The 17,195-nt window shown below is 39.5% G+C and overlaps 1 protein-coding gene across 4 annotated transcripts in view; it reads left to right on the top strand.

The window, feature by feature from the left end:
• SLC35F3 (solute carrier family 35 member F3) overlaps window positions 1-17,195 on the top strand; it is a 97,255-nt gene that overhangs the window by 70,725 nt on the left and 9,335 nt on the right. For all 4 annotated transcript variants that reach the window (XM_083433912.1, XM_083433911.1, XM_083433913.1 and 1 more), the window contains 2 exons: window positions 4,915-5,239; window positions 14,740-14,959. In XM_083433912.1, coding sequence (XP_083290038.1) covers window positions 4,915-5,239; window positions 14,740-14,959 — 545 coding nt within the window. The remainder of the gene's footprint in view (window positions 1-4,914; window positions 5,240-14,739; window positions 14,960-17,195) is intronic.

The following is a 17,195-nucleotide window of genomic DNA, read 5'->3' as shown; positions in this document are numbered from 1 at the left end:
CATCCTCTTTTTCAGGGGTAAAATTTGAGACAAATTGCATTTATTTGCTTTGAATGGCCATCACAGTGTCTTCTTTTTTTGCTCTTCAAAATATGGCAATCCTAGTACTTCCTGTTGTCTCTTCTGTTAAAGATGCCACCTGTAGAGTGTTTGAAATTTTTGCTTTCCGTGATAAATAAAGATTCAGTCAAATAGATCTTCTGACTGATATGTGGCACCAATTAAAGAATAGTAATAGTGGTGATTTTAGAAAGTATAATGGCAAATACTAAAAGTTTACTTGATGCAGTTTTAATGGTCTCCCTAGTAAGTGATGCTAGATGTCAAATGAAATGTAAAAAGTGTACTTGCATACTGTGTGGAATGTTCTTAGGAAATAGTTGTATTAATGGACATGGGGTTTTTAAAGGCATTCTCAAATTAAAGGCTCACTGTTAGGGAATCTGGTTTCAAATATTTCTAATATGGGACTGCGTCTTACATTAATAACAAAAACATGATGTTACTAATAACAAACAATCATTTTGTTGTTGTTTAGTTGTTTAGTCGTGTCTGACTCTTCATGACCCCATGGACCAGAGCACGCCAGGCACTCCTGTCTTTCACTGCCTCCCGCAGTTTGGTCAGCTGCGAGAACACTGTCCACCCATCTCGTCCTCTGTCGTCCCCTTCTCCTTGTGCCCTCAATCTTTCCTAACATCAGGGTCTTTTCCAGGGAGTCTTCTCTTCTCATGAGGTGGCCAAAGTACTGGAGCCTCAGCTTCACAATCTGTCCTTCCAGTGAGCACTCAGGGCTAATTTCCTTAAGAATGGAACCGGCAAGCCACTCCAGTATCCCTGCCAAGAAAAATCCATGGACAAGAATACTTAAGAGAGTTCCAATCCAGCTCTTAAGGCAAAAGAATATATTTTTTAAAGTTTGCACAGATATGTCAGCTCTCTGTGTTCATCATCCTGTCTTTAGAGTTAAGATTTTTCTTCTAGTTACTAAATAACAAAATTAATTATGTTGCTATTAAATCTGGCTTACAACTGGGATTTATTCTTGTATAACTCTGCACAGGAATATCAGCCTCTAGCTGTGATCCTTTTCAAGCTCCTTACTTCATGTTTATCTAATATTAATCACATAGACTTGACTGAAGCAACTCTCTTGATGCTGTTAGCCTCTCTGATTAAAAACAACATAGGATATGGAATTCTTCAACATTTATTGTGGGATAAGCTGTTCATCAGTTTTGTTAAAATACATCTTCTACTGGTGATTCTTACAATTCAAGGGCAAAGGACCCTCCTTTTGGTGTGTGCACTTAATCCTTCCACAGTGTGTGTATACAATAAGTCAGATAGTCAGGACTCTTAAAGCTGGCCATTTGTTTAGTCTCTGTTAGACAAAGACAAGGGTACATAAAACAATAATTCAAAACATCCATTCCCACTTTGGTTAGTGTGTTTAGTCCAATGGCAGCATGTTTATTTTTGCAAGTAATGTTCCTTCCCAGTAGTGTACTGCCAGAAAAGGATGCATAACATAGTTTTGCTAGCTTTCCTATGCTATGTCTGGAAATATCTGGATAGATAAGATGCATGGCTCACCTCCTCTTTCTACTACTGTTAGTTATAGTGTCTTTTGATGGTATAGGATGACACAGAACCAGTAGTGCTGATTGCCGTCACTACATGCAGCAGGAGTCTGTGGCCCTCCAGAAGTTGCTGCATAATAATAATAATAATAATAATAATAATAATTTATTATCTGTACCCCGCCCATCTGGCTGGGTTTCCCCAGCCACTCTGGGTGGCTTCCATAGAAACCAAAAATACACTAAAATATCACACATTAAAAACTTCCCTGGACAGGGCTGCCTTAAGATGTCTTCTGAACATCAGGTAGTTGTTTATCGCTTTGACATCTGGTGGGAGGGCGTTCCACAGGGCGGGTGCCACTACCGAGAAGGCCCTCTGCCTGGTTCCCTGTAGCTTTGCTTCTCACAATGAGGGAACCGCCAGAAGGCCCTCGGCGCTGGACCTCAGCGTCCGGGCAGAATGATGGGGGGGAGACACTCCTTCAGGTATACTGGGCCAAGACCGTTTAGGGCTTTAAAGGTCAACACCAGCACTTTGAATTGTGCTCAGAAACGTACTGGGAGCCAATGTAGGTCTTTCAAGACCGGTGTTATGTGGTCTCGGCAGCCGCCCCCAGTCACCAGTCTAGCTGCCGCATTCTGGATTAGTTGTAGTTTCCGAGTCACCTTCAAAGGTTGCCCCACGTAGCGCGCATTGCAGTAGTCCAAGCGGGAGATAAGTAGAGCATGTACTCTGGCGAGACAGTCCATGGGCAGGTAGGGTCTCAGCCTGAGTACCAGGTGAAGTTGGTAGACAGCTGCCCTGGATACAGAATTGACCTGTGCCTCCATGGACTGCTGTAAGTCCAAAATGATTCCCAGGCTGTGCACCTGGTCCTTCAGGGGCACAGTTACCCTATTCAGGACCAGGGAGTCCTCCACACCAGCCCACAACTTCCATCACCCCTTCCCAAGTGGGCTGCTGCTGCTGAGTATTGAAATCTGACAGCTAGAGGACAGCCGGTCTCCCATGCTTGTGCTACAGAGGCTGCATCAAAATCTATGGCATTGCAAAGAGGGAGAAATATAATATGCAGTGTGCCATAGCATCAGGTAATTGGGCAGATGCTTAATATGACCCAAGAATATGAAATTGGGTGGGGGAGAACAAAAGAGGGGGACAGGTTCACATATAATACTAAGTCAAACCATGCCTTGGCACAAGTTCGCAAGTGTGAGGCTTCTCAAAGAGGAGATCACAGCTGCTGTGCTACTCTCACAGTCCTGCAGTTGCTGCACTGCTGTAATCTTAGCCATGCCATCCACAAGCCAACCTCATGGTTTGTCTTGCTTGAGACAAATCACAAGTTGCAAACCCAAGAACAAAGCTTCAGAAGGCACTGATCTGCTTACATGAACACCTCCACACTGGGATAAAATATATTTATGAAGGCATGAATTAGGCTTGGGATAGGAGAGAGAAGTGTATTGGAGTGCAGTTATGATGCCAAATCAGGTGAAGTTAGGAATAATTCACAGTAGGAGGTCAGATTTGGATTTGAGTAGGCCCTGGTTTTCAGGGAAACATAACTGTAGGCTACTTCCATTCTTATTGTATAGGTTATGGGCTAGTGTTCAGTGAGTTCAAGCAATACTTGCTAAGATGGTTGAATCTTTCATCTTTCTTCCTTGCTTCTATCCCCTCTACTTGTTTACTTCTCTTGATTCTATTGGCTTACTTAGTCTGGTATCACAGTTGGACATGCTTTACTCTTGCAAGAGAGTCAAAAGCTTGTACTGATAGAAATCACAGATATCACAAGTTTCCATTCCTGTCATTGGCTGTGCTGCTCTGACATTATAGATGGTCTTACACACCAGGGGCTAAACAGTAGGCTGTACAGGGATGATGGATTATCCATTTGATACTGAAGTGTATTTATGCCATGGTATAAAATCATATCATTGGAAACAGGCAACACTTGTTTTTTTCATATTACTGAATAGGTAAGGAAGTTTTAATGACGCTCACTGCAAACAGAAAGACATTTTGGGGAGCCCAGGTACTACTTCCCAAAATGGTGCTGTGTGTTTTGTCTGGCATGTGCTTTACTCCTTCCAGTAAAAGATCAGAAGAGCATCCTTGGAATTCAACTCCTGATGTGTGAGATCATTTTCACAGTAAAGTGATACTTGAAGTATTGTGTGTCACAGTATTTCTGCAGTGTAAACACTTTTGCTAGTGTATTTAACACATGGCTGAAAAGTGCACATAGAAGAGTTTGAATATATATGTTTTGTGATTGGTATAGCAAATTTCAAGAGAAATTGTATTTCCTTCTGCTCCTAAATGGCCATGACTTCACTGGGTGCTTTCTAAAGATTATTTAAAAAGTGACTCAGCTAGAGCAAAGCCAATAAAGTCTGAGTTACAGGTAAAAGCTCAGTAAAATCTGCTGTTAGTAATTCTAGGATTCTTTTTCTTCAAATATGTATATTAATGGTGTGATATGCATCTCATATCATGGGGCGCGGGTGGCGCTGTGGATAAACGCCTCAGCGCCTAGGGCTTGCCGATCGAAAGGTCAGCGGTTTGAATCACCGCGGCGGGGTGCGCTCCCGTTGCTCGGTCCCAGCACCTGCCAACCTAGCAGTTCGAAAGCACTCCCGGGTGCAAGTAGATAAATAGGGACCACTTACTGGCGGGAAGGTAAACGGCGTTCCGTGTGCTGCGCTGGCTCGCCAGATGCAGCTTTGTCATGCTGGCCACATGACCCGGAAGTGTCTCCGGACAGCGCTGGCCCCCGGTCTCTTGAGTGAGATGGGCACACAACCCTAGAGTCAAGACTGGCCCGTACGGGCAGGGGTACCTTTACCTTTATGCATCTCATAGTGGTGCCTTCCTCTTTTGTTATGTTTTTTGGTTCTACTCCAATGATAAAATCAATCAGACACATAGTAAATATTACATTTGGACTGGCTATAAGTCTTCTTTTAATACCTACTTGCATTTATTGTGATTGCTGGCTGGTTTGGCAGTAATATACTTACTCATTGTATTCTAGCCTTCATTCTTATTTTTTCAGGCTCTTTCTTTCTTTCTCTGTTAGAAATAAATAGTTGTATGTTTGGCCATTCCCACCAACCCATAAAAAACTGCAGTGCCTAGAATTCTTTGAAGGAGAAAAAGTGCTTCAGGTGTGCTTTAGAAGTATAGCATGCACATTCTCTACTTGGGTAGAGAACCATGCATGAAATAGCTCAGGATTTGCTGCTTGTAAAATAAAACTGTGCAGAATATTCTTGCTGATTCCAACATCCTTATCTCGTCTTCTCCCTTTTTCCGCAGGGGATGAGCGTTCCCATGATTCCCCAGCCCCAGCAGAAGCCCAGGCACAAGCTGGGATGGAAGCTGGTGGAAGAGGGAGCCGGTGTTGCTGGACATGCTCTGTGACCCAGCTTAAGAAGATTTTCTGGGGTGTATTGGTGGTGCTTGGCGTCTGCTCCTCCTGGTCAGGTTCAACCCAGCTAGCAAAACTGACCTTTAAGAAATTTGATGCGCCCTTCACTTTGACATGGTTTGCAACAAACTGGAACTTTTTATTCTTTCCTTTGTATTACATTGGACATGTTTGTAAGTCAGCTGAAAAACAGTCTCCACAACAAAAATACAGGTAAGGCAGATTCATGGCTTTACTTGTGCTGCCTTATGTTATTTTCATTGGTATTGTATTAAATTCTCCTTCATATTGTTGCAAGATATGATTAGGAATTGTTTGATAAACAAAAGGAAGGAATGGAGGGGTATGGGTCAAAGGAGAGAGAAATAAAAAGGGAAATAGCAAAGGTTTGGCGCTGGGGAAACAGTCAATGTAAATGAGATGTCTTTAAGTGTGACAGTATTATTGCTGCTTCAAAACATCATGCTACAAACACAGATAGCACCAATGTATCCTTCACTTGATATTTCTAGTGGTCTTCAAAAAGTGCAGCCTGCATTCAGACAGAATTTTATTCCATTCCCCCCCCCCCCCGACAGTTCCTTACCTGATTTGATTTGTGTTTTATGTAATATTTCACACAATGTAAAAACTTCATCTGAAAAAGTTGTGGAATCTACTGGGAGTTTAGCGCACATTTCAGTTTTAATTGCTTCCAGGAAAATATCATTTGCAACCCTGTTATTCCCCACCCCCACCCCTTCAAAAAAAATTTGCTTGTTGACATTTGATGCAGTTTGCCAGGATACCATTCTTTCCAGACATTTTCATGGGGGAACAGAAGTGCACATGTACATAAAGGGGGAGGAGTGGTGCCATGTCCAATGATGTCTGCTGTTATGCCACATCACATCCCCTGGTAGGTATGAGAATTAGTGTGACATGGTAGTATATCTATCAGAAAGCCACAGTTCCATAATGCAACCAGAAATAAAGTGTAAAGGGAATGTTAGAAACCAGAACAGAAGTGCATTATAACCAGGAAAACTACAGCAATAATTTACATATCTGAATGTGGTGTGGTAGTAATTATTTTCTTACACAGCTGAGAGGTTTCCCATTTTACAAAGCATAGAACCTGCTGAGACTTTTTTCATATTTTATCCTTTTCCTATTTGATCTATACATTTTTCTAAGATTTGAGTTTCTACAATATATTTTGTGGTCCAGATTTCTCTCTCTTTATTTGATCACAGAGATGTTACTTGTGGACCTGCCGGCAAGGTCCATCAGATGGATTGATACAAGATACAAGACCTTCTCAGTAGTGGCCCCATAACCATGAAACACTCTCCTGTGGGAAGTGCACCAAGCTCCCCCATTGATTGCTTTAAAATGGACTCTAAAACACTGAAACATTTCCATCAAAATTGATAAATGACTATTATAGATAGATAAAAGAGTATTTACACTACTCTTTGAGGACAGGTTGTTACAATGTATAAAAGCCATAGCAGAAATCAGTAAATGAACAGGTGATGTGTAGGGAGAAGGGATGAATGTATTTTGAAATGATAGTTGGAAAAGTTATTTTATTGGGTACAGCAAAGGAGGGAGGAAAATAGAGGGGACATCAGGGGGGGGGTCAGCTTTTTAAATTTGTATTGAATTTGTATTGACTTGGTGACAGTTAAAAAAATTGGAAAATCAATAAAAATAATTGGTGGAAAAAAAAGGACTCTAAAGACCTGGCTGGTTACATCCACTTTTAATTAATTTGAAGTTAGCCTCAGCTTTATGTTGTAATTTCAACCACAGCTGCTGTTTTACTGCTTTACTTCTGGCCTTCAGATTGAATTGTTTTGAGACTGCAAATTTATCCTTTTTTATTGGTTTTATTATTCTTATTGTGTGACGTCTTCTTGGAGAGGTTGTGTAGCCCTGAACTGCAGTATATAAATAAGATGCTCTGCAAAGATTAGAAATATTTCAGTAGGTGAGAGATCCCTGTTTCCTGGATCTACCCGAACACATGCATAACAGTGCTAGGAAGCAGCCAGAAGATCTAACCTAATTTAGGACCAACCTAAATTCTGTATATACTTTCTTACTGATTGTTAGTCAGATACATTACATCCATTATGTCCATATTACTAATATGTTGTCTAACAAAAATCAAATGCTACTTGGCTGCTGATTTTTCTCACCAGGACATTCTTTGTTTTTGCATTTTATCCAGAGTACATTTTCTTCTATTGCCTCATCTAAAAATATTGCACTGCTTAGAGAAAAGTAAAACAAAAGTACACCGTAGTAGGACTGAGCAAGATGTATACCAACCTCTTCTTAGAACATTGACTCAGAAGTCTCACATTTCCTCAAGCTTAGTTTGCGGTTGTGAAGAAAAGCAAGATTATGTTTACACTCAGGTTCTTAGAAATCCAAATGCCAATAAATTGACCACATGATTGTCTATGAAAGGTAGACAACATTTGGAGAAACAGCTGGTAGCGTTTTGAAGATGGTATTCCAGTCTTGAAGATGGTATTCCAGTCTTGATTGTGAAGATGGTATTCCAGTCTTGATTGTGAATGCTAGAGAACAAAATGCCGGTGTCTAAAATCTGTTGAATAGCTCAGCTGGTTAGAGCGTCCTGCTGATAATGCCAAGGTTGCAGGTTGGATACCTGACAGCTGCATATTCCTGCATTGCAAGGGGGTGGACTAGATGATCCTCAGTGTCCCTTCTAACTATGATTCTCTTCTATTCTAAAATGTCTCTATTCTGTTTACTTTCTAGCATTTATATCCAGCTTTTCATCTATCATGGAACCCATTGCAATATAAATTTGGTTCCCAGGCACTGACTAGACCCAAACATCTTTAGCTGCAGCAAGATTGGCAGCCTCATGTTCCTTCAGAATGTACCCTGGGAGTCAACAGACCTGGCACAATGGTCTAGCTTCCTCATTGCATAGCAACCTACTTAGCACATTTCAAGCATTATCCGTGTCCGTAAGACAGAACTCACTTCTTATAAATCTTATCTACCAAGAGTAGACTGGAAATTTCTCTTGGTCTCACCTTTTACTTGTCTCACCTTCCTAATTACTGAAGCATGCCAATGGCCCAACTCCCCAAGGTGCTTATTTTGTGTGTGTTGGACATGTCATATCCAAAGTGTCAAGCTTTGCCCCTAAAAGTGTGTCCCAGCCCACATGCTAAAGCTTGGTTGACAAATCTACCTGCTCCAGTCCCTCCTCTGATTGCACTGGGTTAAATAAAATGGGCATTATTTCCTATAAAATTTTATCATCTATTGAATATCATGGGCAATTCTTACTCCTACGTGCATGAGATTCCTCGTTATGTTTGTCTCCAGTAGGCCATTTAGAGAGTAGATTGTTTTGATTCTTGTTTTTATATATGCATCTGAAATATTGCAGGCTAGTTTTCTTCCCTTCAAGCCAGGCAAGCACCTCCAAACTATTTAAAAATATTACTAAGAGTGTTTCTCAGTAAGTTGCATACATGTTATTTATTTAGCCCAGCCCCATCTGGTGCCCTTCAGACATTTTGTTGGACTACAGCCATGCTGACATGGACAGGTGAGCACTTATAGGCCAAAACATCTGGAAAGGACTAGGTTGGATAGATTGGTTTAGCCTTTAGAGCTGAAAACTTATTTATTTTTGCAGCCATGGGGCACTACACTAATCTGGGAAATCCCTGATTTAAATCTCACTTCAGCCATAAAGCTTTACAACTTTATCTCCAGAATGCCTAAGTATGCCAAATTCATAAACAGATTTACAGGCAAAATCAAATCATAGCACAACTGTGACAGTGATCCTCAGTTCTTGCCAAAAACCTCCTACAGGAAACAGGCTGAGAATTAACTACACAGAATTACATTATTCACCATTTCTTCCTGCTTTTCAAGAAATCTCAAAGTCATCTACTAGTTCTAGTCAGCTGACTATGATTAGATTATGGGATCTGTTGAGGTCATAGCTGGGAAGGGATAGCTTTGGAGCAGTTTTATTGATTTATATGTCCAAGTACGTGAGTCAGTACATTACTATGCCAGAACCTGGTTTTCAACTGACAGTACTGTATACTATACTGGATTGATATTTCTGATTCTGCCAGGTTGAAATAGATGATAGCATAACTAAATGAATTAATAAGGCAAAAAATACATTAATTTCTGATACATTTTTAACAGCTTAAGCAAGGGTTGTCCCAAAGTTTTCTGTTACATAATGGTCATTTGCTTTGTTTGTTTTTGGTCATCTGTTTTGTACTCTGAACTCTGTTTTGAGAACAGCCATGGTGTCTAGGGCTGTTTAAAATGTTATTGAAGAGTTACTTGATGCTTAGAATAAATGGCCCACGAGGTTTACCAAAATGATTCACCCATATAATATTTTATAGAGGCCTTGGCTTTATGGATATGTTCAGGGTTATCAATTACTTTATTGACTACTTGATTTTTGACTTGCATGAGTATTGAATTTTTACAGGTGATAGAGTGACCATATAATTGTCTAAACTTAGAAATGTCAGAGGTTCTCTGTCCTGCTCCTCACCTAACTTAGTTCTCACTGAACTTCTCTTTGTAATGGTTCTAAGTGTTAGGCGTCAACACAAGAATATCAGGCACTTTGGAGCTGATTATTCAATTATTAAGTTGTCAAGTGCTTAGACTTTTATCAGCAATTGTACAATTGTGGCTTCTAGACATCCTATTGTAAAGTTCTGTTTCCAGTTCTTGCAGGTTTTACCTTCCATTTTGTTGTTTATATTCTAGTATTAGGATGTTAAAGCTTTGCCGTTTTTATTTCTCTAGTTTTGGTCTTCAGTGGTATTCCAGTTCAGCCTGCTCTAACCAGGTCCAGCCCCCTGCAATGTAGGAATCTCAACTAAATCATACATGAAAGAGGGCCATCCAGCTTCTGCTTAAAAACCTCCAAGGAAGGAGAGTCCACTACCTCTTGTGGGAGTCTGTTCCATTGTGAAACAGTTCTTATTGTCAGAAAGATTTTCCTGATTTTTAGTTGGAACCAGTGGTTTTTTCCCCAAGGGGTACTCAAGGGTATGCAGTACCAGCACCTCTTTTTGTTGTTGTTGTTAAAACATGTGGTACTTACTGTAACAACTTCATGGTGAGTACCGACACCTATTTTTCTGGGAAAAAAGCACTGGTTGGAACCTCCTTTCTTGTAACTTGAATCTAGCCTGGTCGTTGTGTGTGTGCACATGTATACATGAGGGAGAAAGACTGCCTAAAATAAAAACTAAAAATACGGTAATTGGATTTTTATAAGGAACTTTATTGGAAGCTTTAAACCTGCAGCAAGTTCAAAAGTTAAGTCCTGTTCTTGGGGTTTGATGTCTTTCTCTGCCTAAATTGTAACTGGAGCAAAATAAAGCTGTAATCTATAGATAGGTGACTGACTGGTATGTTTTCATGCAAGCTTATTATCATAGTATAATCATAGCATTTTGAAGTTTTCATTTAATTCACTTAATTCTGATTTAAAGGCACTGTTAGGCTATTTTGGTAACATGTTATTAATTTAGTAAATAAAGTTGATGGCACTGTTTCTCAGCCTAAACATCTTAAGGAAGACAGACAGTTCCAGTAGCTGCTGCAAGTCATAAAAGCCCATGTGACAGATAGATAGGTCTAAATTCTGCTTGTGATCAGCTAAATAATTTCTATTCCTCCTTCCTCTGAAGATGGAAGGATTTAATTTCAACCACAACTGCACAGCATATTTAAATCGATGTAGTTCTACAGCATCAATGAAAGTAAAATGTGTTTTCCCATTCAAGTTGCAAACGTCTCATGTTAATGTACAAAACATCTCAGATAGTTGAAATACAACAGAAATACAAACTGCTTATGAAATTGTTTACTGTTTTGATAACCAGCAGTCCCCCAAGTGTTGTTGTACTGCCTGACCACTTTGTGGGGGCTGACAGGAGCAGTAATCCAACAATACCAAAGGATCATAGGTTAGCCACCCTCTGCCACTCTAAGGCATACAGCAGGTGATCCTGACAGAAATTGCACAAAAGGACAGCCAAAGCTTCATTCAGTCAGTGTGGTCTGGTGGTCAGTGGAGACAGCAGACGAACTTAGGAAGAGTCTGAAGAAGAGCCAAAATCTCTTAATAATAGTAGTAGTAGTAGTAGTAATAATAATAATAATAGACTCTACATTTAAAGAGAGCAATTCTTGAACAATATTTGGGTGGCTGAAGATGCAAAAAGGGCCTATACATATACAGACTATAGGATCCATCCACATGAAAGTTTCACATAGCTTACAAACACAGTTTGAATGTGTTTAAACTTTTCCTCACACCTTTACCCAAGTGTGGGTACAAAGTACACAGGGTACATTCCCCTCACCTTCATAGTTCTGTTTAACATAATGTGTGAAAAGGGCCTCAGCAATTATTAGAGAAGCACAACCGGTATATCAGTAATATAGATAAGCAGAGTTGCAGAAAAGATTCAGGTCGCAGCATATAGTCTGAAGACTCATGTGACCACCATGCCAGTGGTGCTGAGCAGGTTTGATTCTAGTCAGTGCTTGAATGGGAGACCACCTGGGAAGCCCATGTTATGCCTTGGTTTCCATGGTGGAAGAAAGGCGAAATAGAAATGTTAGAAAATAAATAAATTTTATTAGCATGATTGTGGGGGGAAGTGGTGGTTTTAAACAATGATAGAGGTTTTACTAGATACTAGAGGTCACTGAGTGGTTGAAATGGCAGTTTAAAACAAACTTTGAATATAGTGTAAAGAGAGCAGGAAAAATATTTTTGTGTTACCTTCTGTGTTGTACTCATCTCTGCTATATCTCCTTGGTAAAACTGTTTTTAAAAGAAAGAAAAATCCTCAGTGTTGATCCATCCCTGCTTTATTAAAACATCTTCTGCTCTTCTGCGCCATTTTCCTTTCAGTGCTTCTCTGCTCCTGCTTTACTCAACTTTCTGCCATTGTTTTAAATCGCTGCTTTCCACCCTCTCATCCTTTCCTTGGGGCTGATGGAAACAAAATGTCTAAGTTGTGCTCAGGCGATAAAGCAAAAATAGTGGGTGGGGTAATTAGACAGCACCCAGCAAAACATCTTATACACACACACACATCCATCCACGCAATGTGTTTCAGTGTTTCCATATTTGGATAACATACCATTTTGTGTTTGTTTCCCCCCTCCTTTATCACGTTACCCATGAATCAGAAAAATCCAAATTGAATTGGGGACAGGGCAAGAGTGCAGGCTGTCACTTGAATGAGGTCAATGTTGTGTGGACAGTACTAAAATATGCAGACATGGGATGCATCGAATCTGCTTTAAACTGTTGTGTGTGGTGCCTCTCAGTTCCATGTTTTTCAAACCTTCAAATCAGCATGGAGCTATACCCATAGCAAGGCTCTCTTCCCTGCAGCACTGTTACCATTCCCTCATTGATTACTTAGGTGCGGGACAGGATGTCGGCATGCTAAAGGGAAGAGCTAGATTTTTTTAATCTTCTGGGAAGATCTTTAATGAACTCCCCTAAAGGAATGGAACTCTTTAGAAAGATATACGGTAGTTGGTTAGGCATTTACTTGAATGCTCTGCTGTTTTAATGTCTGGAATTGTTACTGCATCTTAGTACTCTGGTGCTGGCACCTTGCCTACACTGCAGCAAATTCCTCATACTTCTCAGCAAGGAAGATTTCACTTTTCTCTTTTTCATTTGGATCACTTTAGCAACTTTTATGTTGATCCCTTGAGGGACACAATGGCACTGCTGAAGACAGGGCATTTATTTTGCTCTTGGGATAAGAACCATGCATACTACCTTGAGCAACTTGGAAGAAAGCTGGAGGAAAACTAATATTTAAGAAATTCTGACTCCCACAAAGTGCCACTGGCAGACCGCACTCCATCGCTCCCCCCCACCCACCACACAAATGCTTTGCATTTGGATAAATACAGTGAAAAGCCCTCATTACTGAGTATTGAGTGATGGTGCATTTGACTCCCTTATGCAATTCTGTAAGCATTTGCATTTACATTATAGTGTTTGATCCACCTTCCTGTTCATTTCCCCCCCAGCTAAATGTGAGTATTACTGCACCAATTATGCTTTGTTAGCAGAAATAAGTGGGCCTCATCCCTTTGATGACCTTGCTATACTGTCAAGAACTTCATCACAAACAGAATCTGACATGTGCTCTGTAATATTGGAACCTTGAGACCTTTTGTTCACGCAATAATTTAAGCAGTGTTATTCTTTCTGTTCTGCTGTGTTATAAAATTAATTTTCCTGCCATTCTTTTGAACCTACGTTGCAATGAAGTGATATTGTGTAATTTGCATTTCAAGAAGGCTCGTTGGTTCCTTAGCACACAGATCAAATTTGACTACATTCACATAAAGATGTCTAATACAATTTACTGCATGCAAAGGGGAAAAGGGAAGTTAAGATCCGTGTTTCATTTTTGTTACATCTTGGAATTTCCTTGGAAACTTTAACTCCCTTTTTTTTAAAAAAAAGCTTGCTTAATATTCATGGAGAACCAAAAGGATTTTTAGTGTAAGTTAGCTTAGGAGCCATCAGTCCAAGTGTGTCACTGAACCTTCTCTGCATTCTTACAGCCCCATCTGTAAGGTCTCTGAGATACTTTTGTCATAATAAACTACAGAATTATTGTTTGTGTTCATTGTTTGTTAATGATACCTTGTGGGTTGGTTGAATAATTTCAGAGATTGTTTTGGGAGAAATGGACAGCATATGCTTATAAACTACTTTCAAGACCTAACTTTTGTTGCTCTTAGAAAAGCTTTTACTGCCCTTTATTTCCAAACAATGCCCTCACCCCTTTTGGAGGGAAAATAGAAAGGGATTCCCTATGCACAGTAGACATGTATCTATAGGTTCTTTAAAGTAGGTTCTTCAAATATTCTTAAATTATTCTGAGCAACTGAGTCAGTCAAGACTCTGACAGCCACATTCTGCACTAGTTAAAGCTTCTAAATTGTTTTCAAGGGCATTACAATAGTTCCTTCAGGCAGTGCTCTAACATCTGCCCAGTCTCACTTGATTCAAGTGACAGGGAGAAATAAGAGTTGGGTGTCATTCACATATTGATGGCACTGTTCCTTCAAATCCCGAATAACCATTCACTGCACAGCTTCACTTGGAGGTTAAAAGGCACGGGAAATAAGTTGGAACTTTGCAGGATGCCACAACACAACTCCCTTGGGGCCAAGCAAAAGTCCCCTACACCAGTCACTGGAACTTGCTCCTCAGCTAAGAGTGGAACCATTATATTACTGTGCCTCCCTCTCCTAAGCCACCAGGTCAGCCCAGGAGAATATGTTGCTCCCAGAATAGGGCAGAAAGAACTAAATAAACGCCACACATGTATTAATTTCCCCAAATATGTCTTAATTAATTTCTGATTGTTCTATAATGGAACTGGCAATAGAGGGAATTTGGAAGGATACAGTATCTCCTTTAATTCCAACTCTTCTCTCACCTCATAACCTGAATGTTTTGTTTTTCAGTCCCGGTTGAGGCTCTTCAGAAACTTACAAATAAAAATTAAGGTTTTTCAGGTTTGAAAAACAAAAGAAGTTTAACCAAGTCTTTGGTTTGATTTTACAGCTGCTACAGAATATGAAACATAGAGGGTCTGATCATTTTCTTTTTCTTGTTTTAGGGAGTGCTGTCAATTTTTTGGAGATAACGGCTTGACACTGAAGGCATTTTTTACCAAGGCAGCACCCTTTGGTGTTCTTTGGACACTCACAAACTACCTGTACTTACATGCAATAAAAAAAATAAACACCACGGACGTCTCCGTGTTGTTCTGCTGCAACAAAGCTTTTGTGTTTTTGCTTTCGTGGATCGTTCTCAGGGACAGATTCATGGGAGTGAGGGTAAGTGATTATTGACCTGTTTTTCCACCACTCAACTTTTCAGGAGTTTCCCTACTGGGAAAACATCGCTATAACAGATTGCATTTTACTCTTTAAAGTGGTTCTTCCTGTGTTATTTCCTAAGATTTTGAATGTTCATTCCAAAACAAAGTTACTGGTGAACATAATCATTTTAACCTCCTACTTTAATTTATCACTACCTGATACATGACCATATGATGTTAAATTTATTGCTTTTCTCTTCTAGTTGAAAAAGATATATTAAAAATAAAGTGAAGCCTCCTACAGCCAAAATTTAGACTTTGTGCTTTGCCAGCCTTACTAATGATTTGCTTATTTTAAGAGGATTTCATGCTTAGTCAGTTCTGTTGTAAAGCAGATTTATCTCCTACTAAGTATAAATCTCAACCCTTCCTGGACTACTGGCCTTCACTAAAGTGCTTTTCAGATGGTCTTTGAGTATACAAATGTACATGCTCACAGGGGTCCAGGTTAGTGCCTCCAATTCCCATCTAGCCCAACCAGCATGACCAGTAGTCAGGGATGAAGGGCAGTGTGGTCGAGCAATATGTAGGGGGCATAAGGTTTGCCATTTCTGTTTTAAATAAATAAATAAATGCCCATGTACACTCATAACATGCACACACACCCCCAAAAAAGAGTAAGCTGAAATGTGATTATAAATTCGCCCTCTTTCATAGCCATCAATTGATTTTAAAACCTAATGCAAGCATGTTTAAAGCCAGATATTCTCTCTTTCCACATGCAGAGCAACATAGGAAAGAAGCTCAACTGTGTATAGCATTATGAAATCAGTTCAAGAGTTTGAGACTAAAACTTTCAAACTTTCTTTTTCTAATTTGTAGGTAAGAGAGCTCTAAAAGTATTGCAAGAGGTCCTTAACATAAGTAGCAAAAAGAATCATGCAAAATTTATAATACATGGTACATAATGTGTTTGATAGATTTTGCTTTTGAATAAAAAATTTTATAAATTGCACTGATAAAGAAACAACATAAAGTGTATACATATGGATACAGTATATATTTTTGCAATTAAATTAAATTTTGGCAATTAAAATAATCTTTCATTGAAACATAGAAACATGACTTGTTAGCCTGTTGGCTATGCTATCTTTGTATGTAGCAGAGTGTTACAACACTGCTATGGTCAAGTTAACTATTCCTTTTGCACCTGTTGGTGGGTGTTATTTTCTTCTGTAATGTTGCCTCTATGCCAGTTACACTATTTCCCATGAAAAACATTCATCATTGTTTTAAAAATATGTTATTGTAAATATACATGCATTGTTGTTTATTTAAAACATGTATATTTAGACTTTCTGCCTCGGAAGAGAAGCTCAAGACAGCTTACATCACAATCATAAATTATTTCAAAATATGCACGCTACAACAATCAACACACAGGAGACAGCAGGTTTTTTTTAAAAAAACTATAGCAAATCAATAGCAGCAAGGGGGGGGCAAAAAGGTACAGCTTTTATTGTACTATATAGTACTAATATAGCAGGCTAAATAGGGGTAGATGGGTGTTAAATATGCAGAAGATGAGTGAAAACTCTAGACTCCATAAACTACATCCATGGGCAAAATCTGAATCAAGGTACGTTGCACACATTTTGATCTTCTGCACTTTTTGCATGATGAGTCCAATCATTATTTCAATACATTCTGTACCTTTCCCATTATTTTGGGCCACCTTCCACCCAAATTAGACAAAATGAATGAACATTTTAATCCAAACATTGAAAACCAGAAGGCTGTCAAAATGGGTTTTAGTGCCTTTTAATACATCTTGACAAATAATTTCAGGAAACCTCAATGGCTATTGGGTGAAGTTGTTCCTGAACAGTGGAACCAAATACTCTTTTTGAGCATATGGTCTTGGTGACTATGATGAATCTAGAATTTTAGTTTGCATCTTTCCCCACTTATTTTCTACTAATGATGTGACAGAACCTGAGTTGCCAGAAAATTAGTAGTAAACACAGGCCTCAAATACAGGGGGGCCGGGAGTGGAGGAATGCTCTATGCTCAGTTGAGAGTTCAGTCATACATAATCACCCACTTAGGTCAAGCTGCCTCCAAAGGAACTGAATGAAAGCAAAGAAGGCACATTCTTCTTTCTTGGGTGGGAGGATATTTTAGTTGTGATCCACACTTCTTGGAATATGTCTCACAGACATCAATGGGGATCATCGTGCCAAAGATTATTG

The sequence above is a fragment of the Podarcis tiliguerta genome, assembly GCF_965153285.1.
Source record: "Podarcis tiliguerta genome assembly, chromosome: 3".
In the NCBI taxonomy this organism is placed as follows: domain Eukaryota; kingdom Metazoa; phylum Chordata; class Lepidosauria; order Squamata; family Lacertidae; genus Podarcis; species Podarcis tiliguerta.
Note: the sequence above shows the minus strand (reverse complement) of the source record. Positions and strands in the feature narration are given on the sequence as shown.